The following is a 15,903-nucleotide window of genomic DNA, read 5'->3' as shown; positions in this document are numbered from 1 at the left end:
CTTGATATTGATTCCATAACATTGGATGATAGACAAGGAAGGAAAACAAACTACTTGTTGCCAAAATGAATATTAGGGGTGTCAATTTCGGGTCACGGGTCGGGTTCGGGTTGAATCCGAAACTGACCCAACATTATTTGGGTCAACTCGAACCCGACCCATTTTTGCAAACGGATTGATTTTTTTGACCCGAACCCGACCTGCTTGGGGTCCGGGTCAATCGACACGACCCGAATGTCCCGGGACTGAGAAAAAATAACTAGTTTTTGGGTCAAAAAATGGGTCAATCCCCGCTTTTCGGGAAAAAAAACTGGTCAATATGGGTTTCCGGGTCAAAAATGAGTTTTCAAGTAAAAAACGGGTCAATTTGGGGTCAAAGTGTCAACCCGACCCAAATTTTAAAACTGCTCGAATTGTTGAACCCAAACCCGACCCGTTTCTGGTCCGGGTTGACTTTAACCCGGAATTTTCGGGTCGGATTTTCGGATCGTGTCAAATATTGACACCCCTAAAAATAATTATAAAGACAAGTCCCTCGAATGATACCCTAAACAAGCTAATATAGACCTTGGCTAAATTTTTTTTAATCAATATATAGAAACTAGAAAGAGAAATTCTAATAATGAACTCATGAGCATTCTCTGAAATTTGGTTCTGGGAAGGCTTACTGCATCAATTTCCAAATTCCTGAATGCTGCATTAGCTTGTGGTTTTGGGATGAAAATAGCTACTCTTGTCAGCCTTCTTGCTTAACCTATTGCTGGAATTTTCCAGCCCACCTGATGACCGACGTCTTCCTTGAATCAAGACTAGTGGGCTTTTAGGAGAAGAACCTGGCATGATTTGGTAATAAATTCCGCATTGAGGTAAATAACAAGGTAGGTCGCAGTTTTCAAGAAAAGAAATTAATTAAGAACAAATATAGAAACAGGGTACCTGATTTAGGGACGTTCTTGAATCACCAGCTGTTGAAATCTGCTGCCTGATGAACTTATGGATTACAAAACGTCAGATTGCCAATGTGTTCCATGGCCAATTTGTCCTGCCCAATTATTCTACAAGTTGGAATTCCATCCATAACTTGGTAAAAACAGCAAAATACCCTTTTCTACTCACTGGAACATTTCGCCAACTCATGAAAATTGGATTTCTAGGTATTTGGAGAATCCAGTCAGCCTTTATGTAATAGAAGAAACCCAACCCGAGAACTTCTTCCTCAAAGATTGGCTGCCCACACCATCTTGTTGCTGGGAAACTGCTGGCAAGGAGACCAACTGTTACTAGGGAGGACTAAGGGATCTTGGCAATCAATCTTTGTAAGTCTTGAACTCCATTATGACTTCCTTGTCACCTTCACGACAAATTATTTGGTGTGGAGTCCAGGCGTGCGGAGTCCGGACGCAACATTACGTCCGGCCTTCAATTAAATTTGTACACGTGTAATATGGACACGTGGATATTTACTGTGTTGTAAGGAAATTTTTTTTAGAAATTTAAAACGTGTAATTTGCTGCGCTTTTGCTGCGCTTTCACTTTTGGTGCTCTTGCGCTGCGCTTTGATTTCGCTTTTGCTGCTCTTTCACTTTGCTGTGCTTTTATTTTTGATGCATTTCGACGAAAAATAAAATGACCTAAAAAAATTAAAGCCAATGAAATCTCCACGTGTCCGTATTACACGTGTACAAATTTATCGTCTGGACTCCGCACCAAATAATTTTCCCACCTTCACACCTTGCCTTACCTAGAATACAGAATCCACCCTAAATCTCAGGATAACCTGAAAACAACTCTAAAAAAATATCCTCCTCCCAAAAGAATATGATATATTTATCAATAACCAAAGAGCACCAAGTGGTCACAAATTACCACTCCATCCCTACTTAAAGAAAATAAGAAAATAAAAAAAATAAAACAAAGAAGAAAAAAAAAGAAAATTAAGGAACCTAACTAGCTAAAATATTTAAAGACTAAATAAATAAAACCCTATCATTACTTATAGCTATATCACTTTTGATCTATCTATTTCGTTCTTAATCTTCGATGAGTTGTTAAAACTTAAAGCTCTTACTTACACATCTTCATAAAATAAAATAGTCATTTGAAATTTGATACTTTCTAGTTTTAAAACTCATCACTCTGACAAAGCTGCTACTCCTATGATCTGTTGAGCATGAATTCCCTTAACATTGCTGAATTTGGTGGTTCTTTATCCCATTGAAGGTAGAAAACGTGCTTTAAAAAAATATCATTAAGGGACAACGATGTACCATATAATGTGCCTTTCTTTTTCATACTTTTGAGATGCATTGTAACTGTTCATTTTTTTCTGCTATGGATTGGTGCTTTTTTTGGGGTATAATGTCACTCTTTATGCATGTTCTTTCTGCATATTTAGCCTTTACTCAATTATGAATGCCTTATGTGTGGATAAAAGTTTTTGAAGTGTTTTCTTAGTCTATATTTTTAGGATGAAAATCAAAGCTCTTTTATTATTGTTTTTGCAGTTACACTGCATAGTGAAAAATGACAAACAAATGACAAAAATGGTATCATATTGTGCACAACACAGGTAAACCTCGCATATACTACTTTTTAAGTTATATTTTTCAATATGCTCGGTGTGCTTCTTTTATGTAAAGCAGCATTGATTTTGCTGCAGCTTGTTTTAGATTTTGGATAGTTTAGGTGAACTTTTCATGCCATTTAGGTTTTGTTTGCACTAACCATAGAAATTCTTTTTGTTCATCAATATTGGATTTGCTATCTTGAAGCATTTAAATCTGTTTCTTAAATATTGTTTCTTATTGTTAACTGTATTCTGGTTGGAAAGTCTAGACATTTAATTTCAATCAATGCAGGATTCCAAATCTTGATAACGTTTTAATCATACAAACTCCTCTCGGAGTCTTCGCTAGTAGAAGTTTACTTCATAAAAAGGAGAAGGAAAGTTGTTGTAGACTGATTCGTAAAGACACCTGCGACGACGTGACCATCACAACGCCTATTTTAGAAACTTCTTCAGCTGCAAGGTGTCGAAGCTATAACAAGATGGATTCTAAGGTACACATTGCTAAAACTTTACTTAGGCATATGGTAAAATTTATGTATTGAACCATTATCTCTGTGTGGACTGAGCTGTCTCTATTTGTGGAGAATGTAACCCAGTAACTCTTTTTGTGCTTTGAGCGTTTGAAACAAATTTAGTTGGACTTAAGAGATGATTGTGCGAGTTGAAGATTATTGATTCAACTGGCTGATATGTTTGCTTAATTGAATTTCAATAAATTTTTGAATTGTTCTAATTTCATTTAATTTTGTCTTTGTTAGCAATGCTTCTGCATATGTGATGTGGGATCGTAGAGGGTTCAAGGTTTACTAATGCAACTTAGGATGATGTGCATGATGAAAACACGTAAAACACAATCCAAAAGCAACTAACTCTTTAACTTTAACAATAATTAGTCATTTTTTGATCTAAAAACTGCAAACACTTCTATGTCATTCAAAATAGTAATTTAATAGCCATTAAAATCTGAAATTCCACAACAAATATAATGCACAAATTTAAAAATTTGACAATGATAAAGATTCATGATACATAAAGGGCTCCTATATACATATAGTTGACCGAATTTCATTCATGCACTTACATGAGCCACGAAAAAAATTAATATCAAGAACAATGATATAAATTACTAAAAAGAAGATCTATGCCTTATTTCAGTACATGGAGATTCACCTCCATAGTCTGTTGCAGGACTTGTGAAGTGCACCAAGGATAGACTTCCAACCAACACACACATAAGAGTTGAGAAAAAAAGAAAATTTATTTCAATACATGATATTCATTGATTTTTACTTGTCTTGACAAGAAGTGCCCAAAATAGGATCTAAGATCCAATAAAAATCTAGAGTTCCAAATTTTCCTACACTTAGATAATATGAATCATCGTTATGTTCCATAATTTCAATACATATACATTCATTCAAAGTAATAGGCAACAACAGGTGGTGTTTTGAGTACAATGGTAGTCAAAGGTGGTATTATTTTTTGGTAGTCATTATTCACAAATTCATTGAAATATTGATGCAATTTGACTTTCTCACTAAAACTCTCTTTATTAATTTAGATGTCAAATAATTAAAACCATGAAAAAATCAATTTTAGTTTGATTGATGGAGACAATTTTATTAGAAATTGATTTAGGAGTTAAATCAGCATGGTCATTTAATTTATAAACTTTAGTAGGCACGAGTTGTTCAATTTAGGTTAATATATGACTGTAAGCTCAATGCAAGTTTCACAATTAGGCTTCGTTTGGGACGGCTTTTTTAGTGCTTCTTAAAGCGGCTTCTAGTTTGTACTAAAAAGCTACTTTAAGAAGCATGAATAAAGCCGTCCAAACGAAGCTTAGTCTCAAACAGAAGTTTGATTTCGGGTTTGAATTCTGACTGTATTTAAATATAGATTACATTTTGTTTTCAGTTGTATACTGAATTTTCTTTAGAGGTTTCAATTCAATTATGACTGTATTTAATGCTGGTGTAAATTTAATCTGCACAACATTAAAAGAATCCAATTATAATTTAGAATCTTTATATAATTCATTTTCAAAAGGATGTTCTTGTGTTACAATTTATTTAATAACATCAGATTCCATTAAGCATAATTCTGATGTCAGTGTAGGGTTGGCATGTTTGAGAGGAGAGGATAAAGATTTTTATTTAGGGATTTTAATAATGGGTGTATCCTTACTAACAGGTTGTTTGTAGCAAGCTTCATTATTCAAATATCTGGTTAAAATTGCACTTAGGGTTCTTAATAAATTGTAGTTTAATATAACCCTAATATCTTGCCTAAGTTCTGTAACAAAATACATTATGATGCTATATTAATCTTGAGGCAAATCATGTTTAATTACAAGATTTATAAACCTATCATTATATGCTAATATTAGAATTACTTTTTCGATATGACAGATTATTCTTTAAGCTTATTTTCTATTTAGCCCATATTAATTTTGTTTTACTTGCTGTATATTGCCAAAATGTTGAGCATGATGAGCTAATTTATATTCAGCACGGTCATCTTTTTCAAAATTAGATGGATCATAGATATATAAGCAATTTTTTTTTTCAAATTTTTGATCTAACTTGAAATTTCTTCAAGATTATACCTACTATTAAATGTGGGAACATAATTTAGATCTTCATAATAATTATGTTATGTTACCTGATTTTGTTTATATCACATACTTTATTAATTTTTTGATCGTCTTAATTAACTTATTTTACGATTAGTCAACATGATGACACATCTATAATTGATACAATTTGATATAGGATCATTAAAGGTCTGGGTTTACTTATGCAATATGATCTGAAGGACAATGAAAACACAAAAAAATCACAACCTATAGGCTTCGAAGTCTTTACTTTAGCAATGATTAGTCAATTTTTGTGTGAAGATTACATAAATTCATCTTTGATTAAAAACAATAATTTAATAGTTGTCATATTCTAAAACTTCACTTAAAAAATAATGAACGGATATAAAATTTCAGTAAGAATAATATTATGAAAAGAAATCTGACATGTATCACACATGGCCAAATTTCAATCACACATACACAATCACCACCAAACAAATTAATAGCCACCAACATCATTGTATTTTAGACAACTTATTATTATTGGCCTTCTTGTAAAACTCTTCATAGATCCTTCTAAAGTTGATCTTTTATTGCTCTCTAATGTTTTTCAGAGTAAGCAGGAAGAGCCTATTGTTCATCATCTTACAGGACTTCGTGTTCATCCTTTGGAGGAAATTCAAAGTTTGAATGCACCTATGGTGACTCTTCTTCTGCAATCCACAATATTTTACTAACTTTGTTTAAAGATTTTGTTCTGTTATGATTATAAAAAGAAGGGCCCTTATTTTGAACATTTCTATCAATGCTGAATAGGAGGATCCCAAATCGTTTTCCTCATTCAGTGAACGCCTTTACAATCTACAGGCATGTCTGCCCGTCACCACTTCTCTTATAAAATTTTATTCAGGCTGTATTTTCACACTTTTCCCACTCCAGTTAACAGAAAATAGTCGGATCTGTTTTGGGAGATCCGTAATACATGGATGGGGCATGTTTGCACGTAGGAATATTCAAGAAGGTGAAATGGTAATTTCTGAACGCTAACATTGTTCCTAGTTTGTCTTTCGCTAGATGTATAAGTTATTTATTCTTTAGAAGGTGAGTCCTTAGTCTTAAGAGGTTTTGCTTTGAGGTAGATACTTACTATTATCTTATTCAATCATATTGGTTTTCCATACCACCAGAAATTCCATACGTTCAAACAGCTATTTTTTTTAGCCAAAATGGTCCACCTACTATTTGTATGCGACCAATTTAATTTCAGACCATCTCCTCTATAATTTATTCCATCAACGGTACAAAATTGAACCCAAACAGTCTCTCGGGGAGAAATTGGATCAACTTTGTGATTTAATTTAATATTTTAGCTTTGAAAAGTGATATATTTAGATATGGTTGCTAATTTTAGCTCAGAGAGGTGTTGCATGATAAGACATACGCTGCTGAAGATATGTTACAGCCGCCTCACACATTTTCAGAGAATTTCTTCTCAAGCGTTGGTTTACTGTCTTCAACAATCACTACTGTTACTTTATAACTTCCTCTGTTTTTTACTTTTATGTATCGATGCTTACATATATATCTTACTGTAGCTTACAATGCTAATGGAAGAAGATGAAGTTTCTTAGTTTTTCACAGCTTGCTGTGGTTTCATTTTATGTTTCCTGTTTCTAATTTTCTGCTACAGCTTCTTTCTCAACATGGTATCAGAGCCTAATCGGCCATCGCTATAATAGTCTATTTTCTTTCTTCCCTCTCTCGGTTCCTGCTTACCTGAGGTTTTTTTTTTATCATGGCTACCACTGCTCACACTCAGCGGGCTCTCCTCAAATGCTGAGTGATATTCCGATCCTGCCTCAACTCATATATCTCATGTTCAATATAAAAAATGTAATCAGTGTCCAACTTAATGTGGATAGTCATCTCATTTGAAAATCACAAATTCTGAATATGTTTCGTGTCAATGGCTTTGAAGGTTACCTTGATGGCTCCACTATCAAACCAGTTAAACAACTTGTGTCATCTCATAATATCATTACCACTAATCCGCAGTTTCTTACTTGGACTCTTATAGATCAAAATTTGGCAGCAACTATTTATCACTCTTTATTACCTTATTTCATTTCCACTAATCCGCAGTTTCTTACTTGGACTCTTATAGATCAAAATTTGGCAGCAACTATTTATCACTCTTTATTACCTTATTTTCTCAATCCTGATTCCTATCATGAAATTTAGCTCACCATTGAGCATCGCCTGCAATCCACGAATCGTTCTCCTATCCTTCAGCTAAAGAAAGAGCTACATTAGCTCCAAATGAATGAAAAATCCATGGTTCAGTATATGTTTGAAGTCATGCAAAAGGTTGTGTTACGCTCACGCCTTGGGCGAGCGGGAGCCAGCCGCTCGGCTGTGACCAATTGAACCTAGCATATAATAGATTGGTGGGAACCTGTGTAATTGGAAGGGAGTTTTTAACCCTCTTGTGGGGCTTAGGGGAGTTAATATTCACTATGTAAGGATGAGGAATCAAGAGGGAGTTATTTAGGAAAGTTTTATTTAAACTTGGGAGGGAATTATTTAGGGAAATATATTCAAATTGAAATCAAATTTGGGAGGGAATTATTTAGGGAAGGTGGCTGATTTGGAAGGGAATTAGGGGAGCTTATTTAGGGATAATTATGTTGTTATTTTAATTTATGTAATTTATTTTTTGATGCAGTTTTCTTGGAGAGTTCCTAGCGATGCCTAGGGTTGGTGGGAGAGCCGATCTATCTCTAGAATAATAGATCACTTGTATCTTTCTTTCTTGTTGAAGAGATAATAACAAAATCAACACCTATCTTCGTATTCCAGTAGTTTCTCCTTGTTTACTTTGCTATTTTTACTTCCAAGATGTATCAAATTGGTATCAGAGTGAGGTTTTGGAGAGATGTCAGTAAAGAAGGTGAATGCGTTAGAAGGCAAAGTGGAGAAAATCAAATTCGGGATGGGATAGTTCTCAACCATGAAGGAAGGTTTTCAACCATAGAGTATCGGATGGAGAGCTGATTTGGAGGGATGAAGGAGATGATGAGGAAACTCATTGAGATGCAATCCAAAGTTTCACCGGTGTTTCAATTGCTAACCCTCATCACGATTTGGCCAGGATTCCCCTGGCCGAATCTAAGAGAAAAGAGATTAGACGAGAATAATTCGATAAAGGGCAAAATAGCATTTTCGGATTAGGGGATAGTAGGAAGGGAGTTTTATGGTGGAGGTGGTAGGGTGATTGACCATTGTGGGAGACCTTTTTGGGCAAGAGTGGACTATTGGAGGAACGGGATGAGCCGAGTCATGGGGATGGATTTATGGGAGGTGGATGGAAGAAATGTGGGATTCCCACCCTCGATACATGGGGGGAACCATCGGTGGCAGATGCCAATATTCGAAGGGAAGATTCTCTTGGGTGGGTATATCGGGTGGAGAGGTATTTCATGGTGAATGGGTTGAGTGAGGAGGAGAATCTTATAGCCGCATCCCACAGGGCTATGTTTGGAGGGTAAGTTCTCTCTTGATTCCAGTGGAGGAGGCTAGATATCAGATCTGTTCTTGAGAAGAGTTTAAGGATTGCTTGTTGGAATGTTTTCGAGCCATTTGGGAAGGAGTGCTATATGGGCAATTCCTTGCCTAGTGGACTGTCATAGAGTACAAGGAGAGATTTGAGTTGCTGTTGGGGCGGCTGAGGGGAATTTTGGAGGTTGTTTTTGAGGGAAATTTCATCAAGGGCCTCAGGTCTGACCTACGAGCGGACCACTGGTTGAGCGGGGTAGCGAGAGGCTCTTACAGAAGTACATCGACTTCACTGGCATCGAAAATCCAGACAACGTCATTTCAGCGGGAGGCACCGAGGGAAAAAAAGTGAGGGAGTTCCTCTCGGGACCAACTTTAAGCGCCTGACAGAGGCAGAGGTGCATGATAAGAGAGTGAAGGGGTCTGTGCTTCATTGTGATGAAAACTATGTATTAGGCAATCGGTGCAAAGACCACACATTTCATGTCTTATGGTTTGTGATGAGGAGGAGACCAACACCGAGATCTGGTGGAGGAAGTAGAAGCGGGAGGGGAGCACCCACACCTTGATGAGGTGGAAGTGCCCCTTAATTCAGTGGTGGAATTTACTCCAAATCACACCATGAAAGTGAGGGGACATATCATGGAGCAGCCTGTGATGGTCTTGGTGGATAGTGAGGCTACCTATAATTTCATCTCAAAGTGGGTTGTGGACCAGTTGAGATTGAACTTGGTGGAGACAAGGATCTTTAGAGTCATGATGGAACATGAAAGGTGGAAAAGAGTAGAGGGATTTGCAGGAGGTTGTTGCTGACACTCCAGGACATACATATAGTATGGGATTTTCTTCCCTTGGAGTTGGGAAGTATATATGTAATTTTGGGCATGAAGTTGTTGCAGACCCTGAGAGAGACCAAGGTGGATTGGAAGGCATTGACCATGAAATTCATGGTAGGAGGGAGGGAGGTGAGGATTAGGGGAATCCTAGTCTATTTAAAATTAGGGTTTCTCTGAATACCATTGTGAGGGAATTCCAGGGGGTAGGGATGGGATTCTTGGTTGAGCTTTATAGCCTCGTGGGAGAGGAAGGCATGTAGAAAGAGGAGGAGGTTTCAGAGATAGTCCATTTACTCTCATAACAATTCAGTGAGGTGTTCCAGCTGCCTCAAGGTCTGCTTCCCCAAATGGAGCATGAGCATACCATCAACTTGAAAGAAGGGATATCCACTATCAGTGTTCGACCCTACAGGTACCTACATATTCAGAATGATGAAATTGAGAGGTTAATCAAGGAGATGTTGGAGGCCCAAATCATTCATCCCTGTGTTAGCCCTTTATCCAGCCTTGTGTTGCTGGTGAAGAAGACCAGAAGTTGAAGATTGTGTAGATTTCTGAGCTATAAATAAGAAAACGGTGTTGGATAAGTTTCCTATATTAGTCATTGATGAGTTGCTGGATGAGTTATATGAATCGGTAATATTCTTCAAGATCACCAAGATTGATATGAAATTGGGATACCATCATATTATAATGTGGTCCGCTAACATTCACAAGAATGCTTCATGACTTATGAAGGCCACTATAAGTTCTTAGTGATGCCTTTTGGGCTCACAAATGCCCCAGCTACTTTTCAATCACTAATAAACAAGGTATTCCATCCCTACCTCTGCAAGTTCATATTAGTTTTCTTCGATGACATTTTGGTGTATAGTTGGTCTGAGGCAGAGCATTTGGAGCACTTGAGAGTTATGTTTGTGACATTAAAGGAGCATAAGTTGTTTGCAATTTGAAGAAATATTCTTTTGCATATTAGAGGGTGGAGCATTTGGGACGTGGTGTCCAAATTAGGAGTACCTGCAGATCTTTCCAAGATAAATGTTATGTTGGAGTGACCCTTACCTAAAATCTTGAAGGAGCAGAGGGAGTTCTTGAGACTCACAGGTGTGATCCATATCTTCTGTCAACTTCTACCAACACTATTTGGCACAAGCGGCTTGGACATACGGTTTTCTCTACTCTACAACTTCGTTCAACTCTTCTACCCACTTCACAGTCGCCTACCACTCCATATTATTTAGCTTGCGCTATAGCTTTCTTTATCTGTAATCAAAATTACTCATTGTTTTGAAATAATCCATATTGATGTATGGGGCCCATCCCCAATTTTGTCAGTTCAATCTTATAAGTATTATCTATTATTTGTTGACGATTTTCACGATATTGTTGGGTGTATCCTCTTCATTCCAAATATGAGACTTGTTCCATATTTTTTCATTTCAAATTGCTTGTGGTAAAACATTTTCAATCATCCATTAAAATACCTGATTCCGACGGTGGTGTTGAATACATGAACGACACTATTCATCAAACAACTTGACCTTATACTCGAGAGCCAAATGGGGTTGTTGAGCATAAACACTCTCATTTACTTGAAACGGTTGGAGGACTTCTCATTGATGCTCACTTGACTATTGTTTTTTGGGTTGATACTCTTCTTATGAATGCGTACTTAAGTAATCGTTTGCCATCCAAAGTCACCCACAATATTTTACCTTATGAATGCTTGCATAGGTGACCTTGTAATTTCAACCACTTGAAAACATTTGGTTGTTTATGCTAACCCTAGTTTTCCCCTAAAACTCGAAATAAATTTTAGCCAAGGTCACAACCATGCATTTTTCTGGGCTATGCTATTAAAGCTATAGAATGTAAATGCTATGATCAGTCCACTGGTTGTATTTATATATCTCGGCATGTACAATTTCATGAATCTATTTTCCCATGCCAAGCTGCACAGACACATTTCAATACCACAACTGCTACACCTACCATTCGTCCATTTTTGGTGCCAACCTTCATGTTACATGCTCCATCAATGCCTGCTGCATCTTCCCCTATCACACCTATACCTACTACAACTTCACCGAGTATGACTATCTCCTCCCGAGCATCTGCATCTGTTTCATCACCACTTTTAAATACTTCTTCCCCATCTCTTCAGCTACACTCACCGAATTCCCATTCCATTCCACCATCAACTAATACAATATCTACTACACTGATTCACATCATCCACCCATTTTCATCAGCTTTGTCTCGAGTCTCGACATCCCATGATCACTAGGTTTCAAACATGCAAACTTAAACTCAAACCTCTATTTGACCTTCATCTTAACATAGTTTCTACTTCACCTTCTGGTTACTCTGAAGCTGTTAAACATGAATTTTGGGAGAGTTTATTCTGTGCGGATACCGGACAGGAGAACCGTCCGATTTACGCTCAGGTACCGAGCGGTACCGAGTACCGAGTACTGCTCGGTATAAGTTCGGTACTGGGCGTGACACATTTTCATTGGGGTATGAATTCCAGATAGAATAATTTTTGTTGGAGGTTTGTTATGAGTGCAGAATTTGAAGCTCTACAAAAACAAGGAACCTAGACTTTGGTTCCCCCTTCCCCTGAGCAAAATGTTTTAGGATGCAAATGATTGTGTAAAACAAAATACAATTATGATGGAATCATTGCATGTTATAAAGCTCTTTTAGTGGCTCAAGATTTTAAACAAGAGTTTGGCTTAGACTATCATCATACATTTATTCCAATTGAACAATTAGTATATTTTTCATTGAGGCCGTCACTTACAAGTGGACCATTCTTGAACTGATGTTTAAACACATTTCTTCTTCAACTTAGATGAGATTGTCTACATGAAGCATTACCCGGGCTTCCAAGAATCTCAACTTCCTAATCATGTTTGTTTGCTTAAGAATGCCCTATATGGACTTAAACAGACACCTCATCAATGGTTTGTTAACTTCTCCATGCATCTTGAAAACTATGGTTTCACTACAAGTATTGCTGATTCATCGCTGTTATTTTATCATCATAACTTAGTTTGTCTCTACATTCTAGTGTTTGATGATATCCACTCACTGACAATGATGCCAAGGCCATTGAATCTCTACTTCAAGATTTCCATTCACGGTTTCTTATGTGAAACCTTGGTCCTGTTGCTTATTTTCTAGGCATCCAAGTTTTCTCCACAGTAGCTGGTCTCCATTTAAACCATGCTAGGTACACTACATATTTGCTTGTTAAAGCTGATATGAAAGATTGCAAACCGCTACTTACTCTCTTGCCGTCCAAACTTACTCCAAACTTCCTCCAATTACAGGTGATTCTGAACTCTTCTCTCAGCCTTACTAATACAAACAATTGGTTGGTTCCTTACAGTATTTAACGATCACCGGACTCGATATTCTTTTTGCGGTTAACTCTTTATGTCAACTCATACACAAACCATTTACTATACATTTTCAGCTGCTAAAATGAGTTCTCAGATATTTTCGTCGTACAACACACCTTGAACTCCCAATTTCTAGGTCCACATTTGAATTTCATGCATAAAATCAGATCGTCACTCTATCACGGGTTATTGTGCTTACCTTGGATCTACACTAATCTCTTGGTGAGTTAAAAAGCAAACTTTAGATGCTCAGTCTTCCTCCGAGGTGGAATATCGAGCTTTAGCCACTGCTTCTACTGATATCATTTGGTTATGCCTGTTACTTTTGGAGTTTTGGATCCCCTTGACAACTCCAACCAAATTGTTTTGTGATAATACTTCTGTACTTGGCCAATAATTTTGTTTTTCATGCTTGCACTAAACATATTGAAATAGATTATCACTTTATTCAGAATTGTATCAAACAACAACACATTTCCGTGCATCACATTGCTTCGTGAGACCAACCAGATGATCTCTTCACAAAAATCTCTACCGTCTGTTCGGTTTATTTATTTATTTATTTTTTTGTTTTTTTGTTTTTTTTTACCATCTGGTCGGTTTATTCATTTATGAGACAAGTTAATAATTCACGAACGAATTGTTACTTTGAGGGGCGGTGATATGATATAAGCTGCTGAAGATATGTTATTCCACTTATGATACACCGACTCTCTATTCCACTTTCTTTGTACAGCTGCCTCACACCTTTTTTAGAGATCATCTCAAGCGTTGGTTTACTGTCTTCAGCAACCACTACCGTTACTTTATAACATTCTCTGTTTTTTTTCTTTTTGGTATTGATGCTTATATATATATATATACATAACTGCAGCTTACAATGCTAATGGAAGAAGATGAAGTTTCTCAGTTCTTCACAGCTTTCTGTAGTTTCATTTATGTTTCCTGTTTCTAATTTTCTGCTATAGCTTATTTCTCAACATTGCATTGGTTTTGTTTTTTCTTACACTTTCTCCATTGAGAATAACATAATAATAACTCTGTCATCAGGTTTTATTCAATGTCCTTCAAGAGCTACTTCTTATACAATTATTCACTGTTAACATTTCTAAATACTTGTTTTGTTTCATCAAGTTTGTATCGTTTATTCAGTTGGTGGACTTCTTTTTGCCTAAAATATTCATCTTTCAACTATAAAAGCAATACAAATATTAACTTAGGCGTTGTGTTTATCTTCAGGTTCTTGAATATCGTGGTGAGCAAGTGCGGGGTAGTGTTGCAAATCTAAGAGAGGCTCGTTACCGGTCAGAAGGAAAGGATTGCTATGTGAGATATTTATTTGCTCCGCTCTACTTTTTGTTTCTGTTAGTTTATTTGGTAGTGTAAGTTGTTCATTAGAGCTAGTGTTTAGAATCTTTTTGCCTTCAATAATCTGCAAGTTATCTCTCAACAAATTAAGCAAAACAGGCTTATTGAATGATGTGCTTCTTTATTTTTCTCAGTTGTCCCCTAGTGCTAACTTTCTCCCTTCACATCTTAACAATCAAACCTGCATCATTCCCATCATATCAAGCCCACAACCAAGTGGTTCCATCACTTAATCTTTGTTTAATTATTTCTAATGTCTCTATTTTTTCAACATTTCCTGCACTCACTTGCTTAGTTACAATATATGACTCATAAATTTGATTCTTCTATATTTAGCAGAGTCTTACCATTGGTTTTGTTCTTTAATATTACTTTCAACATGCTTCTTCTCCAATCATTTGGCATCCTCTTAATTTTTAAAATTTTATTAAAAAGTCTTTTTAACCAAATTATTGCAATATCTTCCATAACTCTTTAAATCTCAATAAGTATTTTATCTCGACTTAAAGCTTTGTCTTTATGCATCCTTTTTAAAGTTAAAATTATTTCACTTTTATGGAACAATCTATAATATATTTTACTATATTGTTCGGTAGAATTTTCTAAAATAATTTATTTCTTAAATTTATCATTTGGTAATTTCTCAAAGTAATTTTTCATCTTTAACCCAAATCCTATTATCTTCACTATTAATACATCTAAATTGAGTAAAATATCTATATTTCTTATCTTTTATCTGAGCGATTATATATCTATATTTCTCCTTTCATAATATTGTTGACCTCAATATTAGTGTTGGATTCAAGTCGACTGCGTACGGCGAGTTTCAAAAGCGAAAGAGCACGACGTCGAATGAAACTCTCACAACACGCGTTGAATTAAAAAAATCTAAATTGTTGAAATAACATCCGTTCACGGAACGAACAGAGTCGATGAGTTTGGGGCATCTGAAATAGCTAAGATCGACATCTATATTGGCCGAGGATGTCGAAAGACCAAAATAAAAAAAAATGTCGAATGATCAAAATCAAAATTTTGTGAGTGCGAATCGAGGTGGACCCGATGTACGTGAACAGCGACGACATAGTGGTCATATCAAGGCACGATCAATCTAAATGAATGGTTTACCTAGGTTGAGCTGACGGCGGTGGAGGAAGGCCAGGGGCGATGGGCTGGGGTTGTGCAAACCAAGAGGCAACGGGAGAGAATGAGGAAGCTGAGAGGGAGAGAGAGCGGATGCGTGAATGAGGCGTGGGTGGGAATGAGATGGGTAGTGTGAGTTTAGGGTTTATTTAATTTAGATTAATTAGTTAATTTATTTTTAAATAGGTAATAAAAAGAAAATCTCCATTTTTTAATGAATATTTATTTAGATTGATCGGGTCGTCATTAGGGTACTTCAGATTCACTTCCATTTGTGCACGCAAAATTTTGATATTCGTCGATCAATAGCCTTGACCAATATGGGTGTCGATTTTACCCATTTTAGTTGTTCGGAATGTGCTGGTGCTATCCGTTCTTTGAATGGAGACCATTTCGACGATTTATGATTATTTTTGTCGACATGCGTCGGACTAGTTTAAT

The 15,903-nt window shown here is 36.4% G+C and overlaps 1 protein-coding gene across 2 annotated transcripts in view; it reads left to right on the top strand.

The window, feature by feature from the left end:
- Window positions 1-15,903, top strand: part of LOC110116505 (histone-lysine N-methyltransferase ATX4-like) — a 32,567-nt gene that overhangs the window by 10,821 nt on the left and 5,843 nt on the right. For both annotated transcript variants that reach the window (XM_020850086.2, XM_020850087.2), the window contains exons 16-21: window positions 2,505-2,569; window positions 2,859-3,060; window positions 5,765-5,851; window positions 5,967-6,017; window positions 6,090-6,179; window positions 14,191-14,277. In XM_020850086.2, the coding sequence (XP_020705745.1) occupies window positions 2,505-2,569; window positions 2,859-3,060; window positions 5,765-5,851; window positions 5,967-6,017; window positions 6,090-6,179; window positions 14,191-14,277 (582 nt within the window). The remainder of the gene's footprint in view (window positions 1-2,504; window positions 2,570-2,858; window positions 3,061-5,764; window positions 5,852-5,966; window positions 6,018-6,089; window positions 6,180-14,190; window positions 14,278-15,903) is intronic.

The sequence above is a fragment of the Dendrobium catenatum genome, unplaced genomic scaffold, assembly GCF_001605985.2.
Source record: "Dendrobium catenatum unplaced genomic scaffold, ASM160598v2 fragScaff_scaffold_993, whole genome shotgun sequence".
Lineage (NCBI taxonomy): Eukaryota > Viridiplantae > Streptophyta > Magnoliopsida > Asparagales > Orchidaceae > Dendrobium > Dendrobium catenatum.
Note: the sequence above shows the minus strand (reverse complement) of the source record. Positions and strands in the feature narration are given on the sequence as shown.